This window comes from Babylonia areolata, chromosome 21 (assembly GCF_041734735.1).
Source record: "Babylonia areolata isolate BAREFJ2019XMU chromosome 21, ASM4173473v1, whole genome shotgun sequence".
Classification (NCBI taxonomy): Eukaryota; Metazoa; Mollusca; class Gastropoda; order Neogastropoda; family Buccinidae; genus Babylonia; species Babylonia areolata.
This window is the reverse complement of record NC_134896.1, coordinates 55,872,801-55,893,882: the sequence shown is the minus strand read 5'-3', so window position 1 is coordinate 55,893,882 and position 21,082 is coordinate 55,872,801. Positions and strand designations below refer to the sequence as shown.

Sequence of the window (21,082 nt, the reverse complement as noted above, 5' to 3'; positions counted from 1 at the left end):
AGTTGCCGAAAACAGCAGCTTCCGTCAGTCAGAGGCGCACGGCCTGCCGTTAGGGAGAAGACTACTTGACAGTTTATTTAACTTATTGAAGTTGTGTTTTATTTTGTTGTTGGGTTGTTTTAGTTTTTTTCGGTGCTGAATTGGAAGGAGATTAGAAGTATGTAAGTATATGTTCGTTCGTGATTCATTATTGATCTCTTTGTGATTTTTTTTTTAATTGGACATCTCATGGATATCTGATTTCGAAAGCAAATTTATGGGAGAAGTACGGGCAGGCAGTTGGAATACATTTCATAAGCCTCCCGGTCCTTTTACGCCCTTTCTCGAATTAAAACGATTGCATTTGCTTCAATTGTGGGTTGCATTGTGGTTTGATTCCCTTTATAACTTATAGGCTATAAGTTACAAGACTGGACTGATAGATGGAATCTATATTTTAAGTTTTAACTATCAAAGTGTAAAGTAATGCACATGGGAAGAAAAAATCCAGAAAACAAATACCATATGATAATTGAAGAAACCACTCAGGACATTGAAAAATGTCAAAGTGAGAAAGACCTTGGCATAGTTTCTGATAATAAACTGTCTTTTGACATACATATACAGAATATAATAAATAAAGCCAACCAGATGATAGGAATAATTAAGAGAACATTTATGTATTTAGATAAAGATATATTTCTTAAACTGTATAAAGCATTAGTTAGGTCACAAGTGGAATATAGTAATATTGTGTGGCACCCATACCTCAAGAGACTATAGCTGTAGAAAGGGTACAAAGAAGAGCAACTAAAATATTAAAAGAATGCAAATCTATGAGCTATCAGCAGAGACTTATATACTTAAATCTGCATTCATTAAAGGGGAGAAGGCTAAGAGGGGGTTTAATAGAAACATACAAAATGTTAAATTGCTATAATGAAGTCAATGTGAATAATATTTTTAGAATGTAAGATTTTGAGAGTACAAGAAATTCAATGATGAAAATTTGTAAAGAGCACTCTAATACTAACCTAAGGAAAAATTCATTAGCTAACAGAATTGCACAAATATGGAATGCACTAGCAATCGAAACTAAACTTGCACAAAATACTAATGTGTTCAAAAATCTCCTTGACATGAACATCAATTTAAAAGAAAAATTTACTAACTTTGATGAGTGATTTTGCAGAACATGTAAAAGAAAACATATATGTATCCCACAAATAAAAGGAGACCAATATTGAAGGGGACATAAAAAAGGCTGTGAGGCCTAGGCAATCAAATGCCAGTGCCTACACTACTACTACTACTACTACTACTACTACTTTCCTTTTTATCTTTATTATTATTATTATTATAGATAAAACAACAAGGTAATGGAAGCACGCGACATAATCAATATCACATATCATGCTCGACAAGTTTTTAATCTTATTGTGTTAAGGTTTGGTGCACACTTTGAATTGTTTTTACTTTGAGTTCGCGAACTGTGCTTGGGGGCCATATTATGAAAAATACAAGAACCAAATTGAAAATGTACTATGTTGGGCTACAAAGTGTATTCCTGGACTACACAACGTGGACTGTGAGAAGAGGCAGAAAATTACTGGTAACCCAGTAGAAGAATAAGAGGTGATTTAATTGAGATATACAAATATACGCATGGACTGTAGAAGTGCGCCTCTCCTTTCATTCTAAATCCAAATGGACCCACCAGGGGTCACAGTTACAAACTCAAGAAACAGTTCTGCAGCATGAGTCTCTGACAAAACTTTTTCACGATCAGAGCAGTGGACAATTGGAACAACTTGGACAACAATGTGGTAAATGCAAAAACACTCAACAGCTTCAAAAATATGACAGACCATGACTTCAAAGACCACATGTTCTGCAGAGACCTTCGCCATCCGCTCTGAACCACCGAAGTCGTGCCCGCTGCCACCCACCACTCAGTTACAGACTCAGCTGAAGCTTAGATACGATCAAAAGATCGTTTAGAATTAACTCCACAGTTAGGTAACTTAGCTCTGATCAAAAGATCAGCAAAAGGCCTTGCAGCCTAAGTTAAGCTGAAATACTACTATACAAAACTATGCTATACTATACTATGCTATACTATACTATACTATACTATACTATTACTAATATAACTGCTCTCCAAAGCAGTGGAAGCATGCCACATAATCAGTATCACATATCGTGCTTGACAAGTTTTTAATCTTATTGTGTTAAGGTTTGGTGCACACTTTGAATTGTTTGCTAAAATTATTCCCATGGTCATGGGGTATAACGTGTTCAGTAAAAGTGAACTTATATGGGTGTTGGTATTATATTAATAGCAGTTTATTTACTTAATATATTACCTGCATTTCTTTCCGGTTTGAATGAGGTTTATTTCTGTCCAGTTATATCTGACTTGCTTTTAAACATGTTAAGCAGCATGTTTATTGTTATGCTTATTTTTATATCAAACTCAAAGAAATGGTTACATGAGTAATACTCTGTTGCAGATTCAAGTAAACGATTGAACTATGTCAGTGATGGACAGCCTAAAGAGTACCAAAACCTATGATCGGTACTCTCTCAAGTACAAAACTCAACAGTCCAAACTGCTTTCTGATCTGTTTGACAAAGTATCCCAGGATACAAAAGGTAAACTTTAAAGATAACATTGCCAACAAGGTCAGGCAAAGATAGAATTTGAAACTGAAAGAACAGCCTGTTGCTACCATGATTGTCAGAGTTTTTTTGTTGTTGTTTTTTGTGTGTGTGTGTTTGCGTTCTATTTTCTGCATCAAATAGACCACTAGAGAGTTCTGTGTTTACATGACTTACAGAGGTGTGTTACATGATCAGTGCTCTCAAAGTTGATTGGCTCTCCAAAATTTCGAGCAACGAGGCGATAGATCATAGAGAGAGAAAGAAAGTGCGAAACAGAAGGCTTCTTTCTTGGGCTTTTTGCTTCATTTTTTGTTCTTTTTGACTGCGCATATATTGTACAGTTTGGTTTAGCAATGGAGGCTATCAGCTGAAGAAATGGAGGACAGCACATATGTTTGCTGCTTTTGCTTGTGTTGATTGCTTTTGGCATTGTTTGTGATTTGGAGTAAAAGTTTGATATGCATGTACAAGATCCAAGATGGCCACAGAACTCTCCAGCGGTCTGTTAGCAGTCTGAAGATGTGATACTCAGTTTTTGTACACTTTCATTATATCATCATGGTAGATTCCATTCAAAATTTGAAACTGAATTCAGTGCAGACTACAGGGAAGCTCAGTATGTTTACCAGTGAATCTAGATCTGAAATACAATTTTTGTAAGCTTAGAGTCTCAGCTGGAGAAAACTCTGTAACAGACTCTTCATTTATTCTTTTTTAGGGTTTATTTTATTTCAGGAAATAGATCTATACCACTAAAAGAATTGATATGATTACTAAACTAGGATTAAAAGTCCTAGTCATGTAGACTGCCATCATAATTATTTCTTGAGTTTGTGTGTATGAAAGAGGAAGAGACAGAAATTTAAACTCTTTCTTCAGTCTTTGATTTTCTGAAGAAGGAATTAAAAGAGAATGGAAGTGTCACCATGGATAATCTGCATTATGTATGCAGCTGTTAACTGTTCTGTGAAATGGTTCTTTTTGTTGTTTTTGGTTGGCTGGTTTTGTTGTTTTTTTTGTTTTGTTTTTGTTTTGTTGTTGTTTTTTGTCGCTGATGGCTGTGGTCAGGATCAATTGGTGCAAGTATTTTTTCACAGATGAAGACAGTTTCCTGAGTTTGTATCCAGTATCTCCATTGAATGATGGCTCTTGAGAATTCTATGGTTTCCAGGATCTGCTATAGTGTTTTTACTTTAAGTATATCATTTCAAATGGCCAGAGTCTTTAGTTTGGTGTTCAGTGCATGGAATGTTTCCACACCTTGGTCAGTGAAGTTCTTGTGGCGGTTACCGGTTAGGTGTTGTTGAACTCTGGTGTCTTACATTCTACATTTCTAATTCTAGGCATTTCAGTATTGTATTTGTTAACTGGGATGGTAAAAAAAAAAATCAGTCTCTATAGAAAAGGGGGTTTGAATGCTGTTTTCTGGTGTTCAATTTCCATTTCATTCATCTCTTCTTCTGTGTGGATAGTAGTATCCCTGTGGGGACAGGACCACTCCACAGAATGATCCATCTAACAAAAGTCTGACAACAAAAGCTGGTGATAAAAAGAAAAAAATAATTTATAGATACTACACTTAATGGGAAAACAAAATATAAATTGGAAGAACCAGTTTATGTTGTCCTCTTTTTCCTTTCCTTAAAAAAAAAAAAAAAACAACAACCAAATTTGCACACTTATAATGCATTGCTATTATCACCAGGTATGCCCAAGTTAAATTGTGACACCAATCCAGCCAGTCATGGTGAAGGAAACAGGTATGTTTGAGCCTCTTCATGGGTGTCTTATATTTTATCTTGAGAAATACTTGCCAAGCTTTGTTTCAGTTTTCACTTAATCTGCTCATTATTTTAAGCTGGTGTGCTGTTCTTGGTTTAGGGTTGGACACATGTTGATGTTTATTTTATGCAGTGATCCAGGTATTCTGTCAGTCATTTAAAGTAGAAAAGGAATGAAAAGAAAAATGGTGTGGCACTGGTGAAATCAGAATATGCAGAAAAATATCCAAAGAACAGGAATTGATTTTAAGGTGTATCAACTACTGCAGTAAGTGATAAGCAAAGAAATGAAAGAATACCAATTAGGATGGTTCAGAAAGTTGTGAAAAAAGGCACCTTAAAAGAATAACTCCATGTAGAATTTTGCATGTGTGCTTTTAATTTTTGCATTGTGTTTATCATGTCTGTATTTCATCTTTCTTTGGAAGGCAGAAATATGTGGTATTTTTTGTCATTTACTTAAAAAAAAAAAATGTAAGGCTTGAAAAACATTATGATAAAATCATGTGTTGTGTCTGTTTGAACCTTGGTTTCATTTCAAGTTGAAGGGCACTTCAGTTTAGTACTTATTGTAATTCAGACCAGAAAATGTACACAGTCACATTTTTTGAGACATGTTCGTTGTTCTGAATGACATGTTGATTATTCTTTTTGGGGCATTGCTGAAGGAGACTGCAGAGGGCAGAACCAATGGAAGCTGTTGAGCGCAGCACGGGAAAGGAAGGGGTGGAGATGATGGAATCTTCGCCAGACCGTGTCGGTAACCCTGCAGCCAGTCTGAGCAATTCTCCCTGCCCGCTCTTTGAGTCTCTGTGCGTAGAGGAGAGCTTCCCAAAGGTAAAGGTCCTAGGAGTTATAGTGTTCTGTGTGTGTGTGTGTGTGTGTGTGTGTGTGTGTGCGCTCATGCATTGACATGTATTGTGCACACACTCGTAATAAGTTTATGTGTGTGGCCATTGCATGATAGTATATCACTAAGTATGTGCTTTATATAAAAAATGTTATGGTTGTTGCCTGCCTTCCCATAAGGAGGAGGAGGAATTTGGTTTAATGTCCAATCACACGTACTGGTGGTTGTAGACATTTTGTTAAAGTATTATTTGATTTTCTGATACGAGCGACTTCCCTGACTCATTCTCTCTTCTTACTTTGTATTGCGTGTGATTTGTTGTGTGAATGCCTGCCTCCCCAACCCACAGCCTGGACCAGCCTCTCTCTGTGCAATTATACGGATACTTTGTCTTGCATCAATGACTGAATCTGGTTCTGCACTGTCTGTCTGTGGATTAAGCATGTGTATGTTGACCAGTTCATGAATTATTGAACAGTGTGTTACGCACATGATTAATTATTTTGATTTGATGCGTCATTGGAAGGATATGACATGTTGGATTATGCATACAAGTACTCTGATTAATTAATCGCATTCCGTAGTTTTTTATTTCTTTGTAGCAGGCCCAAATCTTTTTTTGTTTTGTTTTTTGTTTGTTTACACAGTGTGGTGATTAATTGATGTGTGATGACACCTTGTGCTGATGGTGTGCACAGAAATCCAAGCCAGCGGTGTGCAAGCCTCGGGCCAGGGGGTCCAAGAGAGGAGGCCCGAAGAGCAGTTTGCACCTCAAGATTCAGAAACCTGTGGGGCGTCCCTCAGCTGCCACCCGACCGTCAACACCTGTGGCCACCTCACCCCTGTACCCCAGCATTGAGACTTTCCGAAGTCAGTCCTTTTCCTCATGCTGTCCCAAACTTTTTATTCTTGTTTATTACTTATTATTAATTTACTGGTGGAGTGCATGTAAGATATCAACTGATGTCCTGCAAAATAGTGCCTATAAGACGTCCACTGACATTCTGCATGTATATTGATTTTACCTTCATTGCAGTTAGGTTTAATGAAATAAACAGACTCTGAATAGTTTTAAATGTCCGGATTGTAAACTTACTATTTGAGTGAGCATTTGTCGGGTGGAAGACCGCCTTTGTCTCAATAATGATTTGCATACTGGACCACTTGGAGTGCGTGTGTAAAGAGGGTTTGCCTCACATGCCAGAAAAGCTTTGGACACTTTGTCAAGTGAAGACAGTGGTCCAAGCCAGTGGATTTACACAACCTTGCAAGCTGTGCTGATGATTACGTACAAGTATAATTATCAGAGATGGATCTGTCTTGTCTTACGATTCATGCGAACTCAAAGGTGATGACAAAGACCGTGACAAAACTGACAACAACATCCAACTCTTTCTTCAGTCCACCTGTCCAATCAGACATCATTTCTGAGCAAGTGACCATGACTGACATTGAAGGCACAGTACTTTGTACATAATTTGAGTAGAGGGGGAGGAGAAATAGAGGAGTAATGTAAGACAAGAGGTTGGAGGCCAGAGGGCGGGGTAAAACGGGCATGGCCCAGCTGTCAATTGATTGTCTTTTCACATTGATCAGTTGCCAGGAAAGGCAACAGTGAATCATCCACATTTCTTTTTCTGGATGGACCACACGGAGTTACACTGAATACACTATCATTGTGCTTGCTGAAAAGTTATGCTTCTCTTTCTGTGTTAAAATGATAATACAGCTGTGTTAATCGCGTAGACTCAGGTGTCCATCTGACAAACGAGAAGAAGAACTTGTTCGTGGGCTGCTATTCAAACGTTCACTTGTATGTACACAAGTGGGCTTTTACGTGTATGACCGTTTTTACCCCGCCTTGTAGGCAGCCATACTACGTTTTGGGGGGTAAAAAGAAATAATAATAATACAAGATAGACCAAACTTGGCTTGTTGTTTTGTTTGTTTATTTGTTGTTGTTTTTTTAAGTACATTTATCTTAATCGTAAAGATGCCAGACAAAAAGCTTTTTTCTAAACTCAGGCTTGTGTTACTTAATGATCGTGAGCAGACTTGAGGAAACAGTCCTTCAACTGGAGCTTGGTGCACAAGGAAACCAGTTTGTCCTGCAGCCAGTGGCTGGAATCCATGTCAGACAGTTTCCCAGCGAAGGAGCTGCACCAGTCCAGTGGGGAACTGACTGAGCGGCCATGCCTGCGGCCTCGGCCGTCTACCCCTGTAGGGGTCCGACAGCACTCCTTTGTCAAGATCAGGGCCTGTCTGCCTCTTTCCTCAGGTAATTTCATTTCTCTTCACCTTGTACGTGTTTGTTCTCTTCGTGTTGTTGTCTTGGAGTATCAGTTTGTGGGAGGGTGTGGGTGTGGTGTGGTTCTGTATGTGTGAGAGTGTGCACTAGCTGACTAACTGAACATGGCCTACTTTCATTCTTGTGTGTAGTTAGTTACTTTCTGTGTGGTTTTTTTTTTTTGTTTTTTTTTAATCCTTTTTTAAAAAAAATTTTTATTATATATAAATGTACTTCTGTTTGTTGACATAATTGTTTTGGGGTTTTTTTGTTGTTGGTTTTTGTTGGGTTTTTTGCCTCAGTTTTTTATACTGTTATAATTACTTATGTTTAAAAAAAAAAAAATTTAAGATTTCACAAATTTTAAGTTCTCATTGGTAGGCTCTCAAGGTCTGTGTAAAGTTCAGGCATCTGCTTCCTTTTTTCAAAAAATCGTTTTAGTATTTAAAGCAGATGTGTAGCATGTATGGTTTAGTCTGCATGGTTTGACACCACCTTGAAACTGAAACTTGTGGTGTACAATGCAGCATTTCTGTTTGAAATAAGACATTAATAGACCTGTAAAAAATTGATTTTCCACTTGAGAGTGGTTTCAGCAGTGTGACTGATGATGGTAGATGTAACAGATTAAAAGTAGATATGGAAAAGAAGAAAAAAAGAGGGGAGGGTGCAAGAAAATCAACGCATGACAAGAAAATCCCTGCATCAGATTTGAATGATACGATAATGGTGTGATAATGATGGTAATATTAATTCTCTTAAAACTGCAACATGATGCATTGGCAAGTTGATATGCTGATATTCTTTCCCACAGTTTATGCATTAGGCATTTTGTATTTGTATTAGTATTTCTTTTTATCACAACAGGTTTCTCTGTGTGAAATTCGGGCTGCTCTCCCCAGGGAGAGCGCATCGCTACACTACAGCGCCACCCATTTTTTTTTGTATTTTTTCCTGCATGCAGTTTTATTTGTTTTTCCTATCGAAATGGATTTTTCTACATAATTTTGCCAGGAACAACCCTTTTGTTGCCGTGGGTTCTTTTACGTGCGCTAAGTGCATGCTGCACACAGGACCTCGGTTTATCATCTCATCCGAATGACTAGCGTCCAGACCACCACTCCAGGTCTAGTGGATGGGGAGAAAATATTGGCGGCTGAGCCGTGATTTGAACCAGCGTGCTCAGGTTCTCTTGCTTCCAAGGCGGACACGTTACCTCTAGGCCATCATTGACCCCTCTCCTTACCCCCATTCCCCACTGACTGTTTTGTCATGTGTGGAGACAGGGGCAGGAAGCTTTTTCTGTCCTAAGGAAATGATTAATGTGTGCTGGGTGAGAAAGGCCTATGAACTGGATGAACTCATGAGTGTAGAGAGATTTGTGCTGATGACAATGATAGGAGATGATGTGTATTGCAGTAGAAAGGTGACATACAACATTTGTTTAATAGAAAGATATAAGGGCATGATGACTTCTGACACTGGTGATTTGATGAAAACTTTTAAGGGGGTAAAGGATATGAGAATGTAGCATGAGCTAAGTGTGAAACATGGATTGGGGCTTTCATCATTTATCAGCTTATGATAGGTAAAGATTTGGTGATCACTGTTACTGTAGTAATCTTTTATTTTCACTCTTATTTTTCTTTTTTCTCTTCTTGTTTATTACAAAGGTGACTGGGGGAAAAAAAGAAACAATATAAAAAAGCTGCATTTGATGGAACTGAAAAAATGTGCCTGACTGCTGAAAACTAGGGTATCTGCTGGTGGATATGATTTTTCAGGAAGGCAGAGCTGCATCAATATAAATTTGGCTGATCATAGAGAAGTGTGATGATAATGATGATGATGACACTGATGTTAACAATGATGGCTCTTGCAGTAAAAAGGCCACAGGCAGTGTGTTGTGAGCAAGAAGAGGGTGGAGAGAGCAGTGAGGATGATGGTAATGATGATGAAGAAAATGGTGATGGAGTCAGCAGCTACACAACTGTTTACACCTGGACAACAGACACTGAAGGTGGCACCAACACTGCACTGGCAGGTATAGTTTTGTCATAAATATCATGCAAACACATTTACGCACATACACATGCACACATAAGTACATATGCCACACTTTTCTCCAATAGAATCCCTGTCCCAAAAAAAGACATTTTCTGTCCTGTCACCTTCACAGTTTCCCTGGCATTACCCCCACACTGCTTATCTTGATTCTCCTTTACACGTCTACTCAGAGGTTCATCTGTAGTCCCAGTGCCAGCAGTCTTAAGTAAATATTACTTGTGTCATAATAATTTGCTGTCCCAATTTCTTCAGGCTCTTTCATTTCACAAAACCAACATTTTTTTTTATTTGTGCGATACATGTTTTAATGTATTAGACTTTAAGACGATAATGAAGAACAGCGTATGAGGGGAAAGAGTCCAGTTGAAGCAAGACAGTACAGATTGCGAGACAAAACAAGACGTGTTTATTTAAGGAAAGCCCATAGGGGCACATGAAAATGTGACATATTTCATGTAGTATGAAATGGAGGAAGTGAAACGTGTGCATGTAGTGTTGAGATCACCCATGACAAGCTGTCCACCATCTGGACCAGGCTGTTGCTTCACAGCGGCATGAGTCCACAGCAAAGGGCAGCAGACCCACGTCTAAAACCCTGTCTCATTAGACGCATGAACACCAAGAAATTGTTTTGGACCTCCCAGCTTTTAGGTTTGACATATGTCCCTTTTATAACTTATTTTCAGTACAGAATGTACAAACTCATTGAATGGGGAGTACAGACAGTGACATCAGATGAAGAGGACAGTAGAATGTTGTTTGTGAATTGTTAAGGTTCGTTGAGTGAAGAATCTGCGGTTTGAGACAAGGGGAAACATGTCGCTGATGTATTGATACACCAGTACTATAATATACATATACTCATCAGCCACCAGTGTGCTTGCACTAGAAGAGGACAGAATTGATATGACTTTGACGCACATATTTGGTCCCAAAGTCATGGCCAGCAACCTATACCTATATGTACACATCAGTGTGGGAGGGGTGCACGCTTTCCATTCGCTGTTGTGTGGGTGGGCGTGGCTGTGATATATCCAGCAGTGCTGACTGTGTCGTTGGCAGGGGAGTCCTTGGGGAAAGGAGGCGGGCAAGGAAAGGAGAGGGCCAGCAGTTCCCCCACTCTGGTGCTCAAGTCCCGTGACCGGGACCCCCTGCACTCCACTGCCGTCCACCCCCATCACACCCCCTCCCACCTCCAGCACACACCCCACGTCTCACCCATCAGGACCGACCCTGGTGAGTGTGCACACCTTCAGCCAACACGCACACACAGGACAGGCAGCCAGGGAATGCATACATGCGAGTACACACGCATGCACTCAATCATTGAATAATTAGTACACTAGGTTTTAGTGGGAGTATATATGCGTGTGTGTGTGTGTGTGTGTGTGTCCATAGTTTTTAGAGATCCATTGTTGTGTTTTAGCCAGTTAGGGGTTGCCTGATGTTGGTGGGGTTTTTTTTGTTTGTTTTTTTGTTTGTTTATTCGAAACCTTCCTAATAAGATTCTGAAAGATGTGTATCATAATCTCTGGTCTATAAGGCACAACATTTTTTACTCAGGTATGTAAAGAAAGTGAGTATGTAATTGTAAGAATTTCGTGTTAGTGTGTGAGTTCATGGTAAACTTTAACATTGGCATTTTCTCGGCTACGCCAAGATGCATAGGAACCAAACTTGGTAAGATTGTAGGTATGAATAAGACCTTAAAATTCATCCCCTTTATAATGATATATTGAGCAGGTGAGAGGTCAAAGGTTGGGGTAATTATTTGAGCTAACATACCTCCCTAACCCCCATGCTGAGAGGGGAAAAAAGTGATCATTCATTCTGTTTTCTAGATTTCTCTGTTTCACTCGGCAACCCGTATCTCGGCACTCTTGCAGGTGTAAACAAATGTGAAGTATCGCAGTGGGGATAAATGATTGTACGCTCAGGTCAGTTTTGGAAAGAGGGGTTTTGATTCTGCTACTGATGTTAGTCTGTGCTTTACTAATTCATATAGTCAAACTCTTTCAGTATTCAATGATGGGAGTTTGTCCACCTCGAAAAACGTAGGGCCTTGGCACATCAGAACTTACACTGCCAATGATGGGTTTCCACCCTGTTTACAGAAATAAAATCGTCTTTGGTGTAAACAGTAATTTGGTGTTTCTTGTTACAGATGTTGCCATGGTCATTTTTCAGTCTGTGCCATCAGCCAAAATCTAGCTCAAGATCCTTACAGCACTTTTTTCTGTGATGATTTTGCTGGCAGTGATGTTTGATGAGGCGTTTACACATAATGATAATGGATGTAAATGTATATAACAGATCTCCAAGGATTGCATCGAACGCCATCCGCCCCAACACATGATGTATCTCCACGGTAAGACATTTTTACTTTCAGTTGTTGTTGTATAGTCATCAAAACTTTTGGCTGCTGTTGTATTGTCAATAAAGTGTATATCACATTGTTATTTGTTAATCATTCCACTGACTTTGTTTTTATAGTATTGAAATGTTTGGGTATGTCAGTGAATTTTTATTTTTTTCTTCTTCTACGTTCGTGGGTTCCAACTCCCACGTTCACTCGCATATACGCGAGGGGGCTTTTTTACACGTATGACCGTTTTTACCCCGCCATGTAGGCAGCCATACTCCGCTTTCGGGGGTGTGCATGCTGGGTATGTTCTTGTTTCCATAACCCACCGAACACTGACATGGATTACAGGATCTTTAACGTGCGTATTTGATCTTATGTTTGCGTATACACACGAAGGAGGTTCAGGCACTGGCAGGTCTGCACATATGTTGACCTGGGAGATCTCCACCTTTTACCCACCAGGCGCCGTCACAGTGATTCGAACCCGGGACCCTCAGATCGAAAGTCCAACGCTTTAACCATTCGGCTATGGCGCCTGTCAGTGAATTTTTATAGTGTTGAAATTTAAGGGATATCTTTTTTGGTCTGACCTTGCCTCAGCAGCAGGTGAAACAACATGCCCTACCTTCCTCGTGTGACTCTGAGCAGGTGACATGTTTGTGAAATGAAACCGGTATCTAAGGGTTTGCAGAGTAGTAAGTCACCATCGCAAGCAGTAAGTGAACGCAGTAAGTGAACATCATCCTGAGTTTTCTTCACCTTTTTTTTTTTTCATTACACTGTCCTGCTGCTGTCTGCCTCAGTTGTCTTGGAAAAGGAGGATTTCAATGGTGAAAACCTGTATGCATGCTGAACAAGATTTTTTGCCAAATGAATGTTTGTGCATGGATTGGATGTCCAGTAGCTTATGTTACAATTGGCGCCATTAGCGAGAAGGTGCACTTCAAGGCGTACAGTATTGTATGTTACAATTGGCACCATTAGCAAGGAGGTGCACTTCAAGGCGTACAGTATTGTATGTTACAATTGGCGCCATTAGCGAGGAGGTGCACTTCAAGGCGTACAGTATTGTATGTTACAATTAGTGCCATTAGCGAGGAAGTGCACTTCAAGGCGTACAGTATTGTATGTTACAGTTGGCACCATTAGCGAGAAGGTGCACTTCAAGGCGTACGGTATTGTATATTACAGTTGGCACCATTAGCGAGAAGGTGCACTTCAAGGCGTACAGTATTGCAAGGGATCAGGATCAGGTTCCTTGTCACAAGTGTCAATGTCAGCCATGTTTACTGCTGACAGAGAATGCTGTCCAATTCTGATTTCTTTTCCTTTGGTGTTGACCTCTCTCACTTCTCTCTGTCTGTCTCCATCTGTTTGAAAATTCCTGGTGCTAGTCAGGGCAGTCAGTCAGTTTATATTGTTGAATTGCCTGTTTATCTGACACAAGATAGTGAGATACTTGGGAAAGGCATTTTACTCCAATTCTCCTTACCCCTCCCAGGTGTGAATGGGTACCTGACTTGGGTTGGGGAAGGTTAAAGCAGCAACAGGAGAAGATTGGGCCCCAACGTCCTTTGCTGAGCCCTAAATACAGTGGATATGATTCCTCTGCCCTTGTGACCCTGAAAGATTATGGAACCTTTCATTAACCCTTAGCCCATTAGAGAGTGTTTTGTTATGTTTTATTGTTGTTTTTTACTTTTGCAGTGGTCCACGCAAGACGCAGAGTTTTGCGAGCATGCGAGGGCATGGTGTGCCCCCCAAGTGCTCCACCATGCTGTTTGCCTCCCCCATGGCAGATGCTGGGGACGCTCCCTTGGACGTGTCTTCCATCAGAAAGGCCTGTGAGTGGGGCACGGGGCAGGGTGTCACTGCAACATGGGTGAAGTGATCTCTTCTTGACTCATAGTTGGCTTTGAAGTTCAAGGATTGCAGCAACCCTAAAAATAAATCTGGCATTATTAGGCAAGGAATGTAAACGACTAGACCTTCTCTATGCAGCACTACTCACTTTGTCTCTGTCTCCTTTCCTTGCATGCATGGAAGGCTCGCGTCATTTCCTCTATGACTCAGTTTGTGTGTAGACCTTTAAAGTGTGTAAAAGTCCAGTGTTCTCTCTGGATGTAATGGACAAACCTTAAAGCAACAACATTATCATTACGGTTAAAGGGGACAGGATGTTACTGAGAACACATGTCTAGACCTCTGCTGTCCATTGTTCACATAAGAACAAGGAAGGTTGAGTGCTTGGCATCAGGGAAAAATAACCAAAGCTGATTAACTTCTTCAGCTGGATATTACCGTACTTGTTGCAACACAGGTTGCCATCATTGTTGCAGTTCGGATGTGTGAAACAAAACTGTTTTTCTGTTCTTTTTTAAACACAGTTTGCCACCAGTGTTGCAGTGCATACGTTTGAAGCAATGTTGTTTTTCTTTTCTTCGCATTGACCATGACGCCAGCTGATAAGAAGTGCTGAGCGGCAGTGCTAGAATGTGTGCCTTTGTCATCTGTCGTATTCTCTTCTGTGTTCAAGGGCTGTAACTCCCATGTTAACTTACGTATGAGTGGGCTTTAGCATGTATGACCATTTTTTCCTTGCCATGTAGGTAGCTATGTGTCTCTTGTTTCTATAATCCACCAAACATAGATTGTGGGATGTTTAATGTGCATATTTGATGTTCTGCATGCATCTAAATATGGATAGATGAATGGTGTTCAGGCAATAGCAGGTCTGCACACTATCTCTACTTTTAAACGGCCCTTCAGGCACTGTGATGGGGATTGAAACCCAGGACCTTCAAACTGAAAATTCAGCGCTTTAATTAACCACTCAGCAGTTGCAGACAGTCTTTGTTGTTTGTGAAGTAATGTTCATGGTCTCTGATAACTTTCCATTCTGCTTCAGTGTCGGAGGCCATAGACCTGAATGAAGACCATGACAAAGAGAGGCCAGTCATCAGAGAGGCGAGTCAGGTCAGTGTGGACAGTGACTGGCTGTTTGAGTTGAGGACCAGAAAAAAAGTTCATCTGCATTGTGAAAGTTCAGTGAGGGTGTGACCCGTTTTTCTGTAAAACAAGAGTAATTATTCGGTGTGAATATTCTCAGTGTAATTTTAATTGTATATAGTTTTAATTAAAAGTGAGAGGACTGGAGTACACAAAGAAATGGATTTTGATAATTTAGGCCAGCAACTGTGTGTGTGTTTGGACAGCATGGGAACAAACTTACAGAAATTGATGTTAACTGCCGCTTAGTTAGCCACAATTGCTGCCCTTTTGTGAATCTTGGTGCTTAGTATGTACACAAATGTGTTCCAGCTGCAAGGGCAACTTAGTTTTTCTGGGTTTTTTGTTTTGTTTTCTCAGATGTTTAAGAAGAAAGGTTTTTGTGAACCTGTTTACTTTCCTTTGGAAAACTTATGCCAAGAAGCACATATGCTTGTTTACTTACACTGGTCCGTGGCAGAGAGGTTGGTGAATTGCAGCTGATCAACCTTGCTGTGTGCAGGGGAAGACAGGGGGTGTTGGGGACAGAGTGTTGACCAGCACGCCTTGTGGAGAGCATTCCCAGTTCAAGGTGAGTGTCACACTTTTTTTTTTCTTTGTACATCTGTATGTCTGGTCCTTGGTTTTTGTTGTTGTTGTTGTTGTTTTGGGGGGTGGGGGGGGAGGTTACACATATTTTTCTTTTATAAATCTTTGTCAGGAGGGAATTGATTTTTATTATTTGTATGTGGATACATCAAAATGGTGCTCAGACAGTAAATACATATGTGGCCATTGCAATAGAATTGTGCAACGTGAGAAATCAGTCTGTCATGCAGATGAAACCGAAATGGGAGTGTGTTGCACATACTGTGTTGACTGGAAATTGGGAACAGATCATACCTGTTCCATGGAGTTAGAAATTGTGACAATTTGTGCAGAGATTTTTAATAAGATCTTCCTGTGTCTTGAACTATAATTGAACATTCCTGTCTACTCTGTGTTCCAAGAGTTTGTGTAGATATCATTTCGAAAAACGATTGGTAAGAAAAGGAATGTCATATGTAGCAATGTGGAAAATGGATTGATGAGAAAATGATTGTCATAAGTTCTCATGTCAAAGTGTAGATTGCCATAAGTTCTCATGTAGAAGTGTGGATTGTCATAAGTTCTCATGAAGAAGTGTAGATTGAGTTCTCATGAAGAAGTGTAGATTGCCATAAGTTCTCATATAGAAGTGTAGATTGTCATAAGTTCTCATGTCGAAGTGTAGATTGCCATAAGTTCTCATGAAGAAGTGTGGATTGTCATAAGTTCTCATGAAGAAGTGTGGATTGTCATAAGTTCTCATGAAGAAGTGTGGATTGTCATAAGTTCTCCTGTAGAAGTGTGGATTGTCATAAGTTCTCCTGTAGAAATGTAGATAGCCATAAGTTCTCGTGTCGAAGTGTAGATTGCCATAAGTTCTCATGTAGAAGTGTAGATTGCCATAAGTTCTCATGTAGAAGTGTGGATTGTCATAAGTTCTCCTGTAGAAGTGTAGATTGCCATAAGTTCTCATGTAGAAGTGTAGATTGCCATAAGTTCTCATGTAGAAGTGTGGATTGTCATAAGTTCTCACGTTGAAGTGTAGATTGCCATAAGTTCTCATGTCGAAGTGTAGATTGTTATAAGTTCTCCTGTAGAAGTGTGGATTGTCATAAGTTCTCATGAAGAAGTGTAGATTGAGTTCTCATGAAGAAGTGTAGATTGCCATAAGTTCTCATATAGAAGTGTAGATTGTCATAAGTTCTCATGAAGAAGTGTGGATTGTCATAAGTTCTCATGAAGAAGTGTGGATTGTCATAAGTTCTCCTGTAGAAGTGTGGATTGTCATAAGTTCTCCTGTAGAAGTGTAGATAGCCATAAGTTCTCGTGTCGAAGTGTAGATTGCCATAAGTTCTCATGTAGAAGTGTAGATTGCCATAAGTTCTCATGTAGAAGTGTGGATTGTCATAAGTTCTCCTGTAGAAGTGTAGATTGCCATAAGTTCTCATGTAGAAGTGTAGATTGCCATAAGTTCTCATGTAGAAGTGTGGATTGTCATAAGTTCTCACGTTGAAGTGTAGATTGCCATAAGTTCTCATGTAGAAGTGTAGATTGTCATAAGTTCTCATGTAGAAGTGTGGATTGCCATAAGTTCTCATGTAGAAGTGTAGATTGTCATAAGTTCTCATGTAGAAGTGTAGATTGTCATAAGTTCTCATGTCGAAGTGTAGATTGTCATAAGTTCTCATGTAGAAGTGTGGATTGTCATAAGTTCTCATGTAGAAGTGTAGATTGTCATAAGTTCTCATGTAGAAGTGTAGAGGCGCCTGTAGAGGAGAGTGCAGTGACTCTGGTGTTGAACGGTTTCCAGTGGAACCTGTCGTCGGTGGAGCTGCCCCAAGAGGATGAGGACCTGCTGGGGATGAACAGCAGTCACGACACAGTCAACTCAGAGGAGATTGTGGCCGACACCTTGAGCGAGTCTTCCATCCTTGGCTCTGATGACCAGGTGGGTAAGGCTGTCCTGCAGGACAGGAAGGTGGGAGAATGTTTAAGATGGTTATCTGCCAGTAAAGTGTCCACGAGGTCTGGGTTCAAATCCTGGTCCTGCCTTTTTGCCCAAGTTCTGATTGCTGGATGCAGATGAACCCAGGTGTGGCTGTATATGGGAACACAGAATGACTGGCTTGGGAGTTATGTCACAAAAATGGTGCAGATGATGAGACAGCTAAAAAAATATTTTTAAAAAGTCCTGACTAGAAAACCAAACTGAGTATCTGATCATTCAGATGAGATGATAAACCTAGGTCCTATGTGCAAGACACACACCGCAGAATTTCCCATGGCAACATAGCTAGTGTAATCCTCTGGCAAAGTTCTGGAGAGGAAATCCATTCTTAATAGGCGCACAAACATGTGTACATGCACTCAAGGCCAGATAGATCCAAAGGACATTGCTTAGCATCTCTTACTGCAGTGTGCATTGTTTTTTAATTATGGTCCTTGTTGAGTAATGTTTAGCTCTTTCCAAGCCTGCTCATTTTGTACTGAAGTTATAAGTTGAAAAAAAACTCATTTTTAAGACACACAGACAGTGAAGGTGGCATATGACTTCTGAATGAAAACATGCATGCATGTTGAAAGACGCCACTTCTTTCTCACAAACTCATGCAGTGTCACAGATATTCCAATGAACATGACTATCAGATTTTCAGTGGCTGGAATAGAATGACATAACTAACGTTGCACTTTGCAAATAGTGATTTGAATCGTGTTTCTTCGATCGACAGAATGTGTACAAGATGCTGACGAGCAAAACTTTTTTCAGCTGGTGTCAATTCAGTGACAAATGCAGTTGTATGGGGCTGAGTGCTGAAGAGCTGCTCTGTGTGTGTATGTGTGGGACTGTCCTGTTGACAGGGCCAGGAGGCAGAGGAGAGGGTGGAGGAACCAACACAGAGGGGAGGGAACGGGGGGGCGGCCTGCAGTGGACAGAGCAGAGCGGAGAGTGGGGTGGTGCTGACCAGTCACACTGATCACACAGACGCCAGTGTCCACGCTCACCGCTCTTCCTCACGCAAGTCCCCTGTCACTGACTCCTCGGCCAGACACCTCAGTCTTCACTCTGACGGCACTGACCAGGTGAGGGTAGAGCATGGACGTAGTGTGCACATCAACAGCAAAGGAGATGGCTTTGAACAGAACGGGAAAGAGTTCCACAGCGCGGGACACCAAGAAACCCCCACCACTCACAGATCACTGCAGAGAAAAACAGAGGGCAGTTCGTCCAGCACACAGGACGAGGAGATGCCCCCGGCACAAGACAGTGTTGGTCCTGGTCAGGTGTCTGTGCACCTCAGCAACATCAGGGAGAGTCCTGTGGGGGGGTTCCAGAAGCAGCAGCATCAGAGAGAAGGTGGTGGGAAGGAAGGGGAAGGAGACAGTGTGCCTCCTTGCCCTGTGAGCCTGATGGGGGACAGGGAGGAGGGTGCCAGGCCCAACCCCCACAGACCTGGACTTCTGCTGTGGGTGGAGCCTGCTGACAGCGGCTTCCTGGACATGGTCACCTCCACCCCTCCAGGTCAGGTCAGGACACACTGATGACTGTTATGGTAATGATGATGATGATGTCTCTTTCTGGACATGGTCACCTCCACCCCTCCAGGTCAGGTCAGGACACACTGATGACTGTTATGGTAATGATGATGATGATGTCTCTTTCTGGACATGGTCACCTCCACCCCTCCAGGTCAGGTCAGGACACACTGATGACTGTTATGGTAATGATGATGATGATGATGATGTCTCTTTCTGGACATGGTCACCTCCACCCCTCCAGGTCAGGTCAGGACACACTGATGACTGTTATGGTAATGATGATGATGATGATGATGTCTCTTTCTGGACATGGTCACCTCCACCCCTCCAGGTCAGGTCAGGACACACTGATGACTGTTATGGTGATGATGATGATGATGATGATGTCTCTTTCTGGACATGGTCACCTCCACCCCTCCAGGTCAGGTCAGGACACACTGATGACTGTTATGGTGATGATGATGATGATGTCTCTTTCTGGACATGGTCACCTCCAGGTCAGGTCAGGACACACTGATGACTGTTATGGTAATGATGATGATGATGTCTCTTTCTGGACATGGTCACCTCCACCCCTCCAGGTCAGGTCAGGACACACTGATGACTGTTATGGTGATGATGATGATTATGATGATGTCTCTTTCTGGACATGGCCACCTCCACCCCTCCAGGTCAGGTCAGGACACACTGATGACTGTTATGGTAATGATGATGATGATGTCTCTTTCTGGACATGGTCACCTCCACCCCTCCAGGTCAGGTCAGGACACACTGATGACTGTTATGGTAATGATGATGATGATGATGATGTCTCTTTCTGGACATGGCCACCTCCACCCCTCCAGGCCAGGTCAGGACACACTGATGACTGTTATGGTGATGATGATGATGATGATGATGTCTCTTTCTGGACATGGTCACCTCCACCCCTCCAGGTCAGGTCAGGACACACTGATGACTGATGATGGTGGTGTTGATGTTGATGATGATGATGATGATGATGTCTCTTTCTGGATATGATCATCTCCACCCTCCAGGTGGTTCCTGTCAGGTCAGGACACACTGATGACGGTAATGGTAATTATGATGATGACTCCTTCTGGACACCGCCCCCCCCACCCCCTCTTTATCTGCCTCCCCCCCCACCCCACTTCCCTTTAATTTTGTGATTGATTCTGTCATTGTCTTTCTAATTTCTGTAAGATTAAAAACTCCCTCTTTAAATTTTGCAGCCTCCTTAAACAAAGGGATTCCTTGCTCTGTTTTTTTTTTTTCTGTATCCTTCTTCCGGTGTTTCTGTGAGTCATTCCGTCATGTTTTTGATACAAGTATTAACAGTAATGTCTTTCTTTGTGTGAGTTTGCCTAGTCTTTTGTGATTGGTGTTGAGGTCTTTTTTTGCAAACATATGCCATTGATGCATTATTGTTATTTTGCAAATGTCTTCATAATTCATTGTAAATGTATTCTGCTGTTGTACACGGATCTGATCCACTGATCAATGCTCTTTCATTCCTTCTCTGTTTTTGTTTCAGACATCGTCAGTGTGTTGTCCAGAAAAGTGAAGGAGGGGAAAGAGCTGCCCCTTCCATGATGCAGTGTGGTCAGCAGCTGAAGTGTTCCTGCAGTGGTGGTAATGGCTTCCCCATAGTTGTGGCTTTCCTGATGTCATGGTTTCCCCATAGTCATGGCTTTCCTGACATCATGGTTTCCCCTTCGCTATGGCTTCCCTGTCATCATGGCTTCCCCTTCGCTATGGCTTCCCTGTCATCATGGCTTCCCTGTTGTCATGGCTTCCCTGTCGTCATGGCTTCCCTGTCATCATGGCTTCCCTGTCATCATGGCTTCCCTGTCATCATGGCTTCCCTGTCGTCATGGCTTCCCTGTCATCATGGCTTCCTTATCATCATGGCTTCCCTGTCATCATGGCTTCCCTGTTGTCATGGCTTCCCTGTCCTCATGGCTTTCCTGTCGTCA

At 41.3% G+C, this 21,082-nt stretch overlaps 1 protein-coding gene across 1 annotated transcript; it reads left to right on the top strand.

Moving 5' to 3' along the window:
• The first annotated feature begins 43 nt into the window (after positions 1–43).
• Positions 44–20,715, top strand: LOC143296425 (uncharacterized). Its single transcript, XM_076608343.1, has 15 exons — positions 44–161; positions 2,493–2,634; positions 4,349–4,403; positions 5,093–5,261; positions 5,973–6,144; positions 7,328–7,552; positions 9,444–9,605; positions 10,691–10,864; positions 11,942–11,996; positions 13,701–13,837; positions 14,902–14,969; positions 15,505–15,573; positions 17,380–17,517; positions 18,429–19,089; positions 20,641–20,715. The coding sequence occupies exons 2-15, from the start codon at positions 2,514–2,516 to the stop codon at positions 20,697–20,699; spliced, it is 2,265 nt and encodes a 754-aa protein (XP_076464458.1). The 5' UTR covers positions 44–161; positions 2,493–2,513; the 3' UTR covers positions 20,700–20,715.
• The last annotated feature ends 367 nt before the right edge of the window (positions 20,716–21,082 follow it).

What these genes read in the sequence shown, in the direction of transcription:
- LOC143296425 (XM_076608343.1), top strand. Translation starts at nt 2,514, where the DNA reads ATGTCAGTGATGGACAGCCTAAAGAGTACCAAAACCTATGATCGGTAC. An exon ending in AGTCATGGTGAAGGAAACAG is followed by an intron (nt 4,404 to 5,092) that starts GTATGTTTGAGC and finishes GCATTGCTGAAG; the next exon opens with GAGACTGCAGAGGGCAGAAC. An exon ending in ACCCATCAGGACCGACCCTG is followed by an intron (nt 10,865 to 11,941) that starts GTGAGTGTGCAC and finishes TGTATATAACAG; the next exon opens with ATCTCCAAGGATTGCATCGA.